This window comes from Mesoplodon bidens (genome assembly GCF_964165515.1).
Source record: "Mesoplodon bidens genome assembly, chromosome: 7".
In the NCBI taxonomy this organism is placed as follows: Eukaryota; Metazoa; Chordata; class Mammalia; order Artiodactyla; family Ziphiidae; genus Mesoplodon; species Mesoplodon bidens.
The window spans coordinates 49,796,014-49,812,351 of NC_138164.1; the positions used below are offsets into that span (position 1 = coordinate 49,796,014).

The 16,338-nt window shown below is 38.2% G+C and overlaps 1 protein-coding gene across 2 annotated transcripts in view; it reads right to left on the reverse strand.

Annotated features, from left to right (window-relative positions):
• Nucleotides 1–213: 213 nt before the first annotated feature.
• PDE3B (phosphodiesterase 3B) overlaps nucleotides 214–16,338 on the reverse strand; it is a 164,385-nt gene continuing 148,260 nt past the window's right edge. For both annotated transcript variants that reach the window (XM_081238926.1, XM_081238925.1), the window contains exons 13-16: nucleotides 8,987–9,190; nucleotides 6,297–6,458; nucleotides 2,302–2,557; nucleotides 214–1,083 (exon numbers count right to left, since the gene is read on the reverse strand). In XM_081238926.1, the coding sequence (XP_081095052.1) occupies nucleotides 869–1,083; nucleotides 2,302–2,557; nucleotides 6,297–6,458; nucleotides 8,987–9,190 (837 nt within the window). In that variant the 3' untranslated portion in view covers nucleotides 214–868. The remainder of the gene's footprint in view (nucleotides 1,084–2,301; nucleotides 2,558–6,296; nucleotides 6,459–8,986; nucleotides 9,191–16,338) is intronic.

Below are 16,338 nucleotides of genomic sequence, written 5' to 3' on the forward strand. Positions count from 1 at the left end.
TTCTGATGTCCACGGCAAACCTGAATGCTCTGAGCAGAAAGAACACACACATAGTAGATTAAAAAAAAAACAACAGTAAAAAGCATCAAAAATTGATGCACCTGGATTTTGTTAAATATAACAAAGGTTACTCAGTCCTTTATGGATAAACCTAGCTGGAGAACAGCACTGAACAGTGTACTGCATTGAACAGATCTCTCAGAAAGGCAACGCTGGATTTCTTTTTTTTAGATAGGCACAGACTTCCCCCCCCTCCAAACATTCAAAGACATAAAAGACACATTTGGAAGTACAATATGAATCCTGTTTTTTGTTTTTTGTTTTGGGGTTTTTTTTCAGCTGCGCTGCTCAGCTTGCAGGATCTTAGTTCCCTGATGAGGAATTGAACTCTACTAGGGATTCATGGCAGTGAAAGTTCCGAGTCCTAACCACTGGACTGCCAGGGAATTCCCATTTTTTGTTGTTGTTGTTTTTTAATCCTGTCTTCACGAAAGGAAAAAGTTCTGGCCACTTAAGAAACTAAAGTGAGTCACTTGAGTTTTTAGTTATAGCTCCCCCCTCATGAAAAATAAGAGCCTTCTAGCCAGCAAAGCAGTATTATGACAAAGTATTAATATTTATACACCAGTAAAAGCATTAAGTAAGGGCTTGGCAACACAAGTCAACTGAAACCAAGCTCTAAGGATACTTTCAGTCTGTGTGGTGAAAGTGCATGGGAGTGGGAAACTGCCAGCACAGCAGGGATCCTCTCACAGTGTTAGGGCCTGTCCACCTAGGTGCAGTCGGTTCCAAGTCAGCGTGGTAAGCACTAGGCAATGACATCGACACTGAGCACGGCCCTCGGGGCTTCTTCAATATGCCTTTTCTTTTATTCCAACTGTCTCTCTTCCTCTTCATCTGCTTCTTCAATGACCTGAATCTCATCTCCTTGAGGTAAGGAAGAATTCTCCACCTGCAGTTTATTCCCATCAGCTTTACATTTCTCTTCTTCCTCTATGATTTCCTTCCATATCTTGTGGTTTTCAGTGAGATGGCGCATTAGCTGACAAAATATTCGCCGTCTGCCTTTCCTTCTTTGTGGTTCTGTGAAATTTAACACGTGTATTCTAATCATAGCAATATGATTCAGTCATTCAATAAATATCTGAGTGCCTGATATATTCCAGGCATTTATCTAAGCACTGGGGTTATAGTTATAATAAGATTAAAATAATCCTTGCACCATGGGGCTATCTTTCTAGTGGGAAGACCAAGATAAGCAAAGAAGCAAGACACTTGTGTGTTAGATGGTGTTAAGTGTTACTGGATAAAAATAAAGTAGAGAGGGGATTAGGGAAGATGGGGTTGGGTGGGAGTTTCAAGGAGAAGGGAGGATGGTACTGAAATTCCAAATGATAAATAACAATGCAAAGTTAAAAACCATCCTTTATAGGGATTTTTTTAATGTATTGAATTAAACACAATTATCAAAATTTTGGTGAGTACAAATAATTTTTAGAAGCCAGTCAGCTTTCCCAAGATGACATCAGATGGTAATGCCATAAGATTACTCTTCACTATGCTACTCCTGAATACAAGGTAGGGCGGGGGAAGTACTTTGTTATCTTGTTCCAAACTGTCTTATCTGTTCTGATTTATAGCATGCTTGGGAAACAAACAAAAAAATAATTAGCTAGATATAATTTAAATCCTACTTTAAAGAGCAAATAACTGATTTCATTTTTAGTTACAAAGATGACAAATGTCTTTTTCATTTTCCATTTATACTCACTGATTTATATAGAAAAACTATGCATTATGGTTTGGTAGTTCAAAGCCATAATGCCACAAAACTTGGTTTTCCTCTTAGAGTCAGAGAATGTGTATTTTCCTCCTCTCCCAACTGTGTTGAATGAACTATTTCCCAAGTCTATATGAAGGGCATGTTAACAGGGGAGGGTGGTGTGAAGAGGGGTTAGGCGAAGGAGGACTAGCCACTAGGACCAGCCACCTCACATGAGTTCAGATTTGGCGACAGCCCCATCATGTGTGCACAGGTAGAGACTTCTGAAGAGCACTGGCTGGAGGACAGCACTTCCAGAGAGGCTAACTAAGAATGCTTGTTGTGTGACAGCATTTGCACGGTACCCAAGCAGTAGTTACTCAAAAGGAGACTGAATTCAGGCTGAACATTTAGATAGTACTTACTTAAGATATAACTACTGAATCTGTATCTTAAAAACAAAGATTCAAATCCAAATTAAATGGACATTTGCAGTTAATTAATAACATTAAAGAAATGATAGTATCCTTATATCTTACTAGGATTTAGGTTTTCTTCTATTTCTTCATCCTCTGTATCTAATTCTTCACCATCTTCTTCATCATAACAACTTTCAGTATCATCATCCTCTTCTGCTTCTATCCACTGACCCGGTAGCAAACCAGCAGCATCATAGGAGTTACACAGGGGACCCACTATGTGAGTGATAAAAGATTCCTGGAGTTTTGCTAGTTGAGGAGAAGAACGATCCATGAAGGGACTGACGGGCAAACCAAGATTTGCTTCTTCATCTCCCTGATCATATTAAAAAGAAAAGTATACATTTAACTGTTGAAAGAACAACCACTGAGCTTTGTTAAAATTATCTTGAGGTTTCTTAATAAGCACAGTCTAACTCAAAATTATTTTTACAAAGAAGTATCAATGAAATTACTCTGTCATTCCAACTCAAAGAATTTCTCTACTATTTGAGAAATCCTAAACAAGACTTTATTCTCACACCCCCGTCAACCAGTACGATTGATATTCAGGTAGCAAGAAAAATATACATCTTTTAAAAATAAATTCAGCAAATTTGCTAACAAACCAGAATTATATTAATAGAATATATAAATTCTATAATATCAAATATAGATCCTCTTTCTCCTATGGGGAGATGGTATAATGGAAACATTTTTGTTGTAGTTGTACCTCAAATGTACAGAGTTGAATTTTGCAAATGCTTTTTTTGTTGTTGTTGCGGTACGCAGGCCTCTCACTGTCGCGGCCTCCCCCGTTGCGGAGCACAGGCTCCGGACGCGCAGGCCCAGCGGCCATGGCTCACGGGCCCAGCCGCTCCGCGGCATGTGGGATCCTCCTGGACCGGGGCACGAACCCGTGTCCCCTGCATCGGCAGGCGGACTCTCATCCACTGCGCCACCAGGGAAGCCCTTGCAAATGCTTTTCAATGCCCTCCCTTTTTTTCTAACAGCAGAACCCTTTAATGAATCTAAATCAGAAAACTCAATATGTAAAACAGACAAAAGAAGAGCTCTTGTGGTTGAGGTGAGGATTCGCCCCAGCTGCCTGCCCTGTGATACCCTCCCACTTGTGGTCCCTAGGGTTCTGGAGAGCACAACTGGAGATCAGACAGATAGGGTTTCAAAACCTGCTTTAGCCACCTACTACCTGTGTGGTGCTGGGCAAGCTCTATGCCCAATTCATGTGTAAGATGTGAACAATAATCTACAGGGCTGCTATAGGATGAAAAGCAGTATTATATAAAATGTTGAGCACAGGGCTGAGCAGTCCCCAAATGGTACTATTAACATTTTAGTGCCTACTGTCTGAACTGGTGGAGGGTGAATACTCTCCACAGTGCACAAATTCTGCAGGCAAACAGTGTCTATCTGTGCTGAGCCAACAGAGCCCTAAGGAGACAACCAGAAACTGTCCCATGATTAGAAATCTTATATGGCTTTATCTTCTGTGAGGATGATAATTATATTTACAAAAAATATCCAGGTGGGTTTATCCACAGGATTCTACAGTTTCATACATTTGACTTTTAAATAGGAGTGAGGCTTTTCTAAGCCCATGGCACATAATGGCTATAGGAGTATACATAAAGATAGTATAACTAAGGTAATAAAAAGGTAAAAGGTTGGGCCAGGTTAGAAATTTGCATCCATATCTGAAGGTTGACTAGCAGAACAAGACTGAGAAGGAATTCTGATGGTTTTGATGAGGGTTGACTTTCCTATAGGTTAGTACATTTAACCTTCACGACCACTGTGTGGTAGGGTTATCAGATGGCATTTTTCTCCTTTGACATAAGAATAATGAAACCTAGAAAGATTAAGTGAAACTATCTGAAATATTACATTGTTTTTAGTGATCTGGAATTATAATAGTTTATTGAGCACTTATGTGTCAGGAACTGTTCTAAGAACTTTACATAAATTAATTCATTTAATCCTCACACAACCTTATAAGGTAGGTACCATCAATACTGCTATTTTCTCAATGAGGAAACTGAGGCACAGAAAAGTTAAGTAACTTACCCCAGGTCACATTGCTGGTAAGGAAGAGGAGCCAGGATTCAACCTCAGGCATGGTTTCCAAGTTTGTTTAATAAGAATTAATTCTCTGTACTTTAAAAATATATTATAAAATAGGTCTAAATGAAATTTTCTAATGTTCTTTCACTGAATTAGTGGGTTTTCTAAAATTGGCATATACTACCACTTTCTTATTACCACTGTTTGTACAGATAATATAAAGACAGCATTTTCCTTAGCATAAAATTATTTTGTGAACCTGAACTGAAGCCTGAGGCAGTCTTCAATTATCTTTGAGAATGAGGATGGGAATATGCAAACACTACTATACATACTGCAGTCTACAAATTAGGGTAAATATTTATAACATTTATTACCCCAAATTACCCCAAATTACATATAATTTAGTTCAAATGTATCAGTGAAAAGTATTCTAAGATTATTGCTAAGATTTTACTAATCTATTTTCGTGATTACACAGTATGGTATTTTGTTGACTTGTAAACAGCAGAGTATACACTATTGTATTGGGATGTTTAGCTAAGGTGGGTGAAAGACACTACATTTACTGGTCATTCAATACAATCTGGGTGTGACAAGGTATAACAGATAAGTGTGCAGTTTATAGGCTCACCTTCATCACTCCTACTAGAGTAGCAACTCTTGGTAAAGAAAGCCCTGTCACAGAAGTCTCACTTGGTAAACATCTTGATCTTTCCTGATTAGTAGGTCTAGTAAGGATTCCCAAGGAATGCAGTTCCAGTCAAGAGGATGTATTTGTTATTTTGGAGATAATGAAATATTAGGCTTCTGGGGAAGTCAGTATTTTTCTACATTGTAGGGAGCCTCAAAATTGGACAGAAAAGTGGTAAAGACTGCAAAGTGGTAGGATTATTTTAAAGACAAGATTAAAAACATATGAGAAAAGAGCACGTTTATATTTTTGAAACTTGAAAGCCACTAAGTATCTACTTTGTCCCCATTTCTAGCGCTAATTTCTTACCCTCTGCCAGGACTTTTATGTAGTTGATGTATCTAAGGCAGTCTTTCTATAGCAGAGTTGAAAATGGGTTGATACTTTAAAAATACGATCTAAGTATACCCTGAATCAATTAAACAACTTCTTTTGGAAATAAATTATCCTAGGCTATAGGTTTTCAGGATTGAAAGGGACCTTGGAATCAATATGTAGTCTTTCCTTAGCTCTAGACTGGAGTACATTCAACCCACTCCAGATTTGCAGTAAACTATTTTTGTTTTTAAAATTTAAAGATTAGGGCTTCCCTGGTGGCGCAGTGGTTGAGAGTCCGCCTGCCGATGCAGGGGACACAGGTTCGTGCCCCGGTCTGGGAAGATCCCACATACCGCGGAGCGGTTGGGCCCGTGAGCCATGGCTGTTGAGCCTGTGCGTCCGGAGCCTGTGCTCCGCAACGGGAGAGGCCACAACAGTGAGAGGCCCACATACCGCAAAAAAAAAAAAAAAAAAAAAAAAAAAATTTAAAGATTAATTTTTTGTTTATTTAGTTATTTTTTAAATTTTTGGCTGCACTGGGTCTTTAGTTGTGGCACGTGGGATCTTCGTTGAGGCATGTGGGATCTTTCGTTGTGGCGTGTGGGCTTCTCTCTGGTTGTAGTGTGTGGGTTTTCTCTCTCTAGTTGAGGTGCGCGAGCTCAGTAGTTGTGGTGTGTAGGCTTAGTTGCCCTGTGGCATGTGGGATTTTAGTTCCCTGACTAGGGATCAAACCCACGTCCCCTGCGTTGTAAGGCAGGTCCTTTACCGCTGGACCACCAGGGAACTCCCTGTTTTTAAATTTTAGAAACAAAGGCAAAGGAGCTGAGAAAATATTAAGACCAGAGCAAATGCAACTCATTTTTGGTTAAAGCAACTCATTTCAAGCATTTAATGTAGCTATCCAAACCCAAAGGGTAGTGTCTTCAGATGGCAGAAAAGTCCACCAATCTAAAAGTCCCACCAATCTCATGTTTCAACTTACCTGCTCATAAAATTCATTGACAATGCCTTCTGTCCATTTCAAATGCAAGTCTCGAACTTTTGTTGGGCCATTTATATCTGCCAGTTTGATGCACACCTGGCATACTAACAGGCGATCATTTTCATTACTCCATTCTATACCATTACTGTTTACATCATTGGCCTAGTTTGGAAAAACAGAATTATTTTAGGTGCTGAGGGCACAGGAGTTTTTGGTTGTGGGGGGTTTTTTTTGGCCACACCACACGGCTTGTGGTATCTTAGTTCCCCAACCAGGGTTTGAAACCATGCCCTCGGCCGTGAAAGCTTGGAGTCCTAACCACTGGACTGCCAGGGAATTCCCCAGTTTTTTGTTTTTACCAAATTGTCTTAAAACTGTTTCCTGTCCAAAGGACAGGAAGGAATTTCAATAAATGCTTCTTTTAATTGGTTTGTGCCATAACATGTACCTCTATGGGTTAAATTTCCCTTTGAAGTGTCATTTACGGTTTGTTTCAATGGAAGTAGAGCACTGTACACGCAGAACAACAAACCGTGGGTCTCAATATTTGTGATTACCAGAGAAAATGGTAATTTGTGTATATTATATATTATACACAGTATATAATACGATATAATATAAAATATATATGAATACGCAAAAACAAGTCATATAAGAATTATAACTGTTTCCATCTCATAAGGGAACACTTAAGGATCTAACTGTAAAAGACAACATGCTATATAGTTGAAAGAACACAAGTCTTAGAAGCTAATCTCTATGGTTTTAAATCCTGACTCAGAATGATTTACTAATTCATTGTATAACGCTGGAAAAATTACTTAAGCTCCTTGAGTCCACCTTTCTTCATCTATAAAATAGGAAAAATATCCATCTAGCCATACTGCCATGAGGATTAACAAATGAAAAATTCACAGTTCATAGTAAATGCTAACATTGTTATTTAAATAAATGCTAGTTATCAGGCAAATTACCATGCCTTTCAAGAACTCAGATTTCCTCTTGTAAGAAATAAAGTGAATAGGCCAGATCAGTGGCTTTGGAACTTTATTGTGATGGTAGATTTTTTTTGGCATCTACCCCTCTTTTTTCTTTTTTTTTTGGCTGTGCTGCATAGCTTGCAGGATCTTAGTTCCCCGACCAGGGACTGAAGCAGGGCCAAGGCCGTGAAAGCCCTGAGTCCTAACCACTGGACCACCAGGGAATTCCCTGGCATCCGCCCCTTTTGTTAAAGAAACTCTTATGTAGACCACCACTACAGAAAACAGTTAAAAGAAAGGCGAGCTCTTTAGATTGAAATTGTGTTGTCTAGGGAATTCCCTGGCTGTCCAGTGGTTAGGACTCTGCACTTTCACTGCCGTGGCCCGGGTTCAATCTCTGGTCGGTAACTAAGATCCGCAAGCCTCGCTCCACGGCCAAAAGAAAAGAAATTGTGTAGTCTAGAGCCCCACTCATGTGACATTTTTCTGAGAGACTACAGAACAGAAATCTCTGAGGAACACAGATTCAAAAGTTTTGGGCTAGATAATCTTTCACTTATAAAAACTTCTATTTACTCTGACTTAAGCACTTAAGTGAATTTTTATTAAATAAAAATAAAGGTTAGTGGAGCTATACAGCGATGAAATAAGTTTAAAGAAATTTCAAATATCTTGCTGATTTTTATAAACATTTTATCAATATCACAACAGTGACATATATAAGTCTCCTTCCAGGAGGTTGAATCTAGTACTCCTTTGATACCTGTTCCTCTACCCTGAAGGTACACCTTCCTTTAGGGCACAAATGTTATCAAGAAAACGATTTCCTGCCTGCAAAAGGTGGGGCATCCTTCCCTCAGGAATCTAAAGCAGTGGTTCTCAACACTTTTTCACCCCAACTTCCGAGGGATAGAACGTGCTCCCATTAGTACCATCACACAAGGGCAGTGATTCTCAATTCCATAGTGAATGTGAGCTCAGTGAGGACAGGGACTTCCATCTGTTCCTTATTCTTCACTAGGACGATTGCATTCAGTGGGCAATCCCAATAAACAGTAGTTCAATGAGTGCCTTATTCTCACGTACTTCTCCAGACCCACACCAGCCAGTTAAACACTTAATAATATAAAGGGAAACAGGTGCAGCAAAGTAGGCATAACTGGCTTCTTAGAAACACATCTTTAACTTCATAAAATGCCTTACTTGGCACTGTGCACAACTTTCTCAAATCTGTCCCTAAAAGCTTCAATTGACATAAATGGAAATGTAGCAAGCAATAGTATTTTTGGACATGTTATAATTTTTTTAAAAATATTGGCATATATATTGTATTATGTCAGATTTATCATGACTTCATGACTTCAGATTTATCATTCTAACTTAATGTTAAAAAAAATACCTTTTGGAATGGCCTAATCAGTTAGGTAATCTGACTGATTGAACCTGGCCATCCCCTAAAGAGAAGTAACTTTTCAATTACCAACCCGCTTTTTTGCCCAGTATAACTTCCTGTCCCCTTGTGCCTATAAAAGTCTTTCATTTTATACTGGTCCTTGGAGCTCCTTTCTGTTAGACTGGATGCTGCCTGATTCAAATCAGCTTTTGATCAAATAAACTCAAAATTTAAAACAAAACAAAAAAATACCTTTTGTCAGTAACACTGACAATAATTTCTGCTTTTGAAACCAGTAATTAATATGCATAACAAACCTTGGCATTGAATTCAGCAAGGAAATCAAAATGCTTTTTAAGATCTGTGGCAAGGATTGCTTCAATGACTAAAAAACGAAAGCGCTTGAATTGCACATTATCAAGATTAAGAAGGAAGTTGTATTCTGGACGAGAAAGATACAGATTCCAGGCTGATGCAGCATGATGATTTTCCAGAACAGATCTGTCATTGTACAAAACTGCCTAAAAAGGAATAAGAAAAATGAGGCAGGCATCTCAAAGATACTGAACTTTAATAATAAACAGAGTTAGGATCAGGTTGGAAGAATACAATGAGTACCTACTACATGCCAGGCATGTTAATACCTGTAAAGAACGGTTGATAATTTTATAAATGAGTAGACTGAAGTGCAAAGAGAATAAGGTACACCTTTCCAGCATTCACAGCTAGTAAGCGAAAGGGTAATTTGTCTCCAAAGTTCATCTTTGCAGACACCACACTGCCTACCAAGAGATGTAAAGTTGGTATCTGAGGTCAAGTTCATTAAATCAGTGAACCTTCTCAGATAAAGCTTCTGTTAATAAAGTCATTAGGGACACAGAGAGAGCAGGTTTAGGGATATATTACTGTTCTTTAGCCAGCATGGAATGAACATGCTGACTAAAGCATGAAAGAGAGGAACCTGGAATACTGTGCATGGTGAGTCAGAGACCCACAAATATGAGAAGGGTACATCCTATACTCCCAACTGACACAGTGCCTGGGAGTCAGAGAAGTATCAAGCAGGTAAAAGCACAAATTCTCTGGTTCAAGTGGTGTAGATTTATTCACTTTTTTTACACTTCACTCTAGTGGAAGACCTTGAGGTACTACCTCAGTAGTCTAGGACTTGGGAATACAGATTTTAAAAACCACTGGATTATATAGAATTTTTAAAGCTTCTTCCATCTCTAACAAGTAAGCAATTTTTAAAATTATGAATAAGCATAGTAATTATTAAAAGAACTGTCATAGCCAGTGCTAACGGCTGAGTATAAAAATTAAAACGTCCCTATTTTCATAGAGCTTCCTGTCTAATGGAAAAGGACTGATAAAAATACTGCACAATCTCAGTTAAGATGCATATTCTGAGCCTAATTAGATTGTTCTACATATTTGTGAAAATTAGCTATAGTCTAGATTTAAGCATAGATACTTACCATTTAATTTTTTTACATCATTTATTTTTATGTTAGCAATGATATGATTTAAACTTTGCAGTGAGTCATAAAAAGGCTGGAAACAATCTGTGCCACCAATGGATGAATAAAAAAGATGTAATATATATAAACACAATGCAATATTTTTTAGCCGTGAAAAAGAAGGAAATCCTGCCATGGGTGGACCTTGAGAGCATTATGCTAAGTGAGATAAGTCGGAGAAAGACAAATACTGTATGATATCACTTACATATAATCTGAGACTGAACTCTAGATACAGTAGAACTAGGTAGTTACCAGAGGGTGGGGGAATTGGGAGATGGTGGTCTAAGGGTACAAATATGCAGTTTGAAGACAAGTTCTGGGGATCTAGTGTACAGCATTGTGATTATAATTAACAACACTATATTATATAATAAAAAACTGCTAAGAGACTAGATCTTAACTGTCCTTACCACACACGCAAAGTTAATTAAGTGATGTGATGGAGGTGTTAGCTATCGCTATGGTGGTAATCATATTACAATATACGTATCAAATTAAAATGCACACGTGAAACTTCAAAGACTTCCTAAGGGGTCAACTTGCATTTAATAGTGATTTAACTAAATTCATGCTTAAATCCAATAAAGACTGATAAATTATCAGAATAGCTTTGTTCATGAAGAAGTAATCAAACTCCCAGCTCAATAAATTACAATGTATAATGAGTGTCCTGTAGCGCTAGCTGACTTAAACTCTCATCTAGTGAGATCAATAAAAAAACATCAGGGGCTTCCCTGGTGGCGCAGTGGTTGGGAGTTCGCCTGCCGATGCAGGGGACGCAGGTTCGTGCCCCGGTCCGGGAGGATCCTGCATGTCGTGGAGCGGCTGGGCCCGTGAGCCATGGCCGCTGGGCCTGCGCGTCCGGAGCCTGTGCTCCGCAAGGGGAGAGGCCACGACAGTGAGAGGCCCACGTACCGCAAAAAATAAATAAATAAATAAAATTAATAATTCAGAATTCCTGAAGCATCCAAATTACCCTTTGACCTTACCAAAGAAATATAAAATGGGGACCAAAAGAAATCTGAGTCAGTATTAGAATCTAGATATAATCACTATACTGGAAGCTTTAAAGACATGGTAAAAGTGGGAATGGATTGAGGAAAGGCCACCTAAGTCATTGCATAAGAAGGAAAAACCCACCTGGAGAATAAGTAGAAGGAGTCCCCTGCTGGACCCCAGTCAACTCTCTACCTCATGGCTGAGTGGAGGCAAGAATCATGGAGCAGTAAGGAGGCAAATTCTGCTTTAGAAGAATACTGGAAGCTTGCACATAGAGCAACAAGCCAAGCTTAAACTCCGTGAGGAAAACATTCCAGGTAAAACAGATAATGAAGCCTCAGCTAGCTTTTACTGAGAGCGCCATGACAACTAGAAAAGGAAGACAGTTTCCCCCCTAATTTAGAGCTGCAGTAACTAACATCCTCTGAATTTTGCTAAAGCAACTTGCTACCTGCTTTCTCTAGTTATGGATCCCATCCTTATCTCCACAAGCAAATACTTCTCTAACATGGCAAAGCAAATTAGTTGATCATAAAGTTTACTTTTACCTTCTCTGAGTCAAAAGATTTGAAAAGGGGTTTAATACAAACTCTGACGGAATTAATCTTAACAAAAACCCATCAGACATAAAGACTTTGATCAAACAGGAAGACTATGACAAATCTGAACAAATGTCTCCTTTTGAAACACAAGAAAAAGGAGGAAACAGAAAAATCTCTAGGTCATAGTCATAAGATTAAAGAAGGTATTTTAATTTTTCTGAATGAAAAATCTTGGATTAAGAAAGACTGTTTTCATTAAAAAAAAAAATATTCCTAACTTTAAAAAATTCCAATAGAGGCAGTTAACAAATTAGGTGTAGCAGTAAACAAGTTAGGTCCAGTAGAAAACAGTGAAGCTACTTTTTTTTTTTTTTAAAGAAGTACTTCTCTTTCAAGAAATAGTCTTGATGACCAAGTGTCATCTGGGGACTCCTTTACTCTCAAGTTCTGGGTTCTAAAATTTCTGGTAATCCCATTATCTTCTAAGACCCTTTGTCTTAGTTATCACCCTTGTTTTGCTAAAACACATTTTTATGTAACTTTCTCAGATAGGATGGATGGAACATAATTTTTAAAAATCTTTGCATACCTAAGACTCTTTATTTTGCTCTTAACACTCAACTGTAGCTTAGCTGGATACAGAACTCTAACATGAAAATAATCCTTTTATGCCAGCACTATCTCCTCCCGTTTTACTTTTTTCCTAGCACTTATGTCATAATCATCTCTCTGTCTTTTACACACACACACTTATTTGTTTTTTCTTGCTTTACTAGAATGTAAGTTCCATGGGGGCAGGATATTTTTTTTGCCTGTTTTGTTCAATAATATTGCCTAGAATAGTGCCCGTCCCACAGTATGCATCAAATAGCCTTGTGTATATTTTATTGCTGAGTCTCTTTAATTGGGAAGGATGAGTAGGTATCCTGTGAACATGGATGGGGCCTGTTTACCTAGCAGGTTTTGCTTTAGAATTACCAGTGTGATTTCAAAAATGGGAAGGATTTACTCTGGAGTACTAAATCTCTCCTGGCCATTTTCTTCAATATCTAAGAGATGTGTTTTCTGCCTGGAAGTAAATGCAGTAAATACAGTAGCTTTGCTTAAAGGTGTGTGGTGTGTGTTATATGGGAGGTGTGTGTGTGTAGAGCAGACAAGGGCAAATGGCATCAGGAGTCTCTAGGGTTCCACTTAGGCCTCAGCTTCCTTCTAGTATACTTTAATCTAGTAATATTTGCCCACATGTTTTTCATTTTCCAGAAACAGTATGAAATTCTTTAACCTACTGGTGATAATATCCTCCTGCCAACTCCTCTCTGTTGTAATGAGCTTCATCCCTTACTAATATTTTGATCAGGAGGAAAAGGAGAAAAATGTACTTGTTTAGTCACCATCTTGATCTATATTTGGGAGGACAAACATTTATGACTGTCTCAGATCTACAATTCTCAAAGTTTTGTTTACTTTTACCCCAAATCAAAATATTCTACAAACTCTAACATCTCAGTCACTAATCTCCATCTTTCAGCCAACTCTTCATTTGGAAATAGCTCAGAAATCTCTTAGAATTTTAATACTGACATCCCTCTAGGATAAAGCTGACTAAATGTTTCCCCTTCTCTCATGGCAACGATTCAAAATAATCCTCCTAAGTCTTCCCACACATTTCTCTTACCATGAGAATGAAGAATGCTTGATTCAGTTGGTAGTATTATACACTATTGTCCCTTTTTTATCATACACCAGAGCAATAACATCTTTCACTATTTATGGCCTGATTAGACCTATTGAGCTTCCTAAGATGAGAGAGACTGCTTTATTACCTAATAAACAGGTTAGGCCTCAGGCTTTCACAAAAGAGTCCTTCCTTATCTCACGGACACTAGCTGAAGAAGGTCTCAAGAATTTCATCACTTTGGGAACAACGGAGTATATTTCAGACAAGCTTAGCGGTCCTGCAGAGCAAAGAAATTAGGGATCCTTCAACATTCAACAAATTTTTACTGAATGCCTTCTGTGTGCTAGGCACCATTCTAGGTATTAGGGAATAAAAGAGATAAAAATCCCTGCCCTCTTGGAAACTTATACTCCTCTGAGAGGCATGGAATAAACAAAATACACAAGCAAAATACATAGTATGCTAAATGACCATTGTTATGATCAGGGGAGGAACATAATGAGTGCCAGGGAGGGGCTTTTGAAATTTCAGGTGGAAGGAAGTGACAAAGTGAGCTATATATTGGGTTGGCCAAAAACTTCGTTAGGGTTTTTTGTAAGATGTTATGGAAAAACGCAAATGAACTTGTTGGCTAACCCAATATATGTCTGGGGAAAGAGCACTCTGGGCAGAGAGAACAGAAACTGACCAGGTTCTTAGAAAGGGAGTGTGCCAGCACATAGAAGGAAACGGCAAGGAAGCCAGTGAGGCTAGATCTGAGTGAATTTAAAAAGGAGAATTACTGGGGGCTAAATCGTGTAGGGCCTTCTGAGCCACTGTAATGACTGTCTTTTACTAGGAGTGAGGGCTTGGAACAGAGAGTGATGTAATGCATGTTTTAACAGGGCCACTCTGGCTGCTATGTGTTGAAACCAGACTAAAGGGGAGCAGGAAGCAAACAAGGAGACTAGGTAAAAGGCTATACTTTTTCATAGCTGAACTCTGATCAATTTCCTTTCCAGTCCAGCCCTTTACATTGCTTCATCTCTTGGCAGTCCTTAACAATGAGAATTTAGAAATAACACATAGTTACTGATTGTGTCCAGACTTCATGTTTGTATTTTGATCAGGACAACAGTTTTGAGTATACAACTTATATAAATTACATTCATGTGTCATTGTTTTCAATTATCTGCATGCAAGACAAGTAACACTAGAATTCACTAACTTGTAATATCCTTGAAGAGGTAATAAACAAGTCTGACTCACCTACACTCAAAGCTAATAAAGAGAGAATGAAAGCAGAGGGTGGAATAGAATAGTAAATAATTCCTGTCTACATGATATCTGATTCAGTAGAAAACTTTCCAAATGTTATCTCTTTTAGTCATATCAGGTACATATTTTGAGGTTCAGAAAGATAAGGGTTACTTGCCTAATGTCACACAGCTAATAGTAGGTAACCAGAAATTAAACTCAGGTCTCTCAATCCGAAGACCAGTACATTTTCCACTGTGCCACTACTGCCCAGGTCTGTGACTTGCCATAGGACTAGGTTTATGAAGTGCTAGGCTACAGAAAATGGGCGTCTGATTCTTGCAGAATGGGACTGCAAATGAGGAAATGTGTTCCTTAGTGGGAAATTTCTCCCAAAGCAATTCTTAGAGAGTGGAAAAATATTAATATCTAGATTGAAATTCATTTAAAAGTTACCTGTGGAAATCATGAGCTATGAGGAGATGAAGTCTAACTGGAGAAAATGAATTATATAGCACTTTTAATCTTCTCTCTCTCTCTGAATCCTATTCTTGTTCTGGGTAGAGAATCATCTCCTATATTTTAAGCAGTGGGAGTGTGTAAGAGAAATGAGAAAAGGAACACAGAGAATGGCTATAAAAGATGAAAGAATCAGAACTGAGTTTTGAACATAGAGCAACAAAGTGAGGAAGTAAGATGAATTCAGCAAACAGTCATTGACAACTTGCTCTTTGTAAGGCAGGCAGGCAGAAATACAAAGCTGACATTTCAGGAATCACCAGCCTAAACAAAAATTCACAACCACACTAAATTCTGCTTAAAACCAAGTATAGTCATCCCTTAGCATCTGCAGGGAATTGGTTCTAGGACCCCTGCAGATGCTCAAGTCCCTTAATAAAATGATGTAGTATTTTCATATAACCTATGCACATCCCCTGTATACTTTAAATCTTCTCTAGATTACTTATAATACCTAATACAATGTAAATAGTTGCCAGTGTGCAGCAAATTCCAAGTTTTGCTTTTTTTGGAACTTTCTGGAATTTTTTAAATTTTCAAATATTTTTGATCTGCAATTGATCGAATCCATGGAGGCAGAAACCCTGGATATGGAGGGCTGACTGTATTTAGTTCCAAGTCCTAATGTTTAAAGTCATCGCAATTACAGTATCCGTTTGTTGGGGACTCCTACCTCTTATGCAAATTATGACCCTAAAGGAATCTTGCACCTTATCAGCTGTACTGAATACAAAAATAAGGTACTAGAAGATTTTTTACATACATGAATATAGGCAGACCTAAGAGACTGCATATTATGGTATGTTTTAGAGGAAAAAAAAGAGGACAACAACAAAAACAATAACAGTTCTCAGCCATTATAGCTTTTAGGCACATGAAGGATCTTGCTACAAGGAAGAGTAAGTCTTACATCTAGTCAAAGTCTTATCAATTTGATCAAAGGCAAAGATATTGACAGCGAAGACTCCAGAATTTCATAAAAGTAGTGAATTACTCTTTCAGGAACATTTTATTTATTTTCCAGTTGAAGAAGATTTTTCCCTAATTCTTCAGCACATGTCATATCACTGCCGTGTATTATTATCCAACGGCCAAATGATTCAATTGAAGAATGGTTTACAAAGGGAAATACAGTATGGCTGTAAAATTTCAGAATCACTCCTTAAATTTTC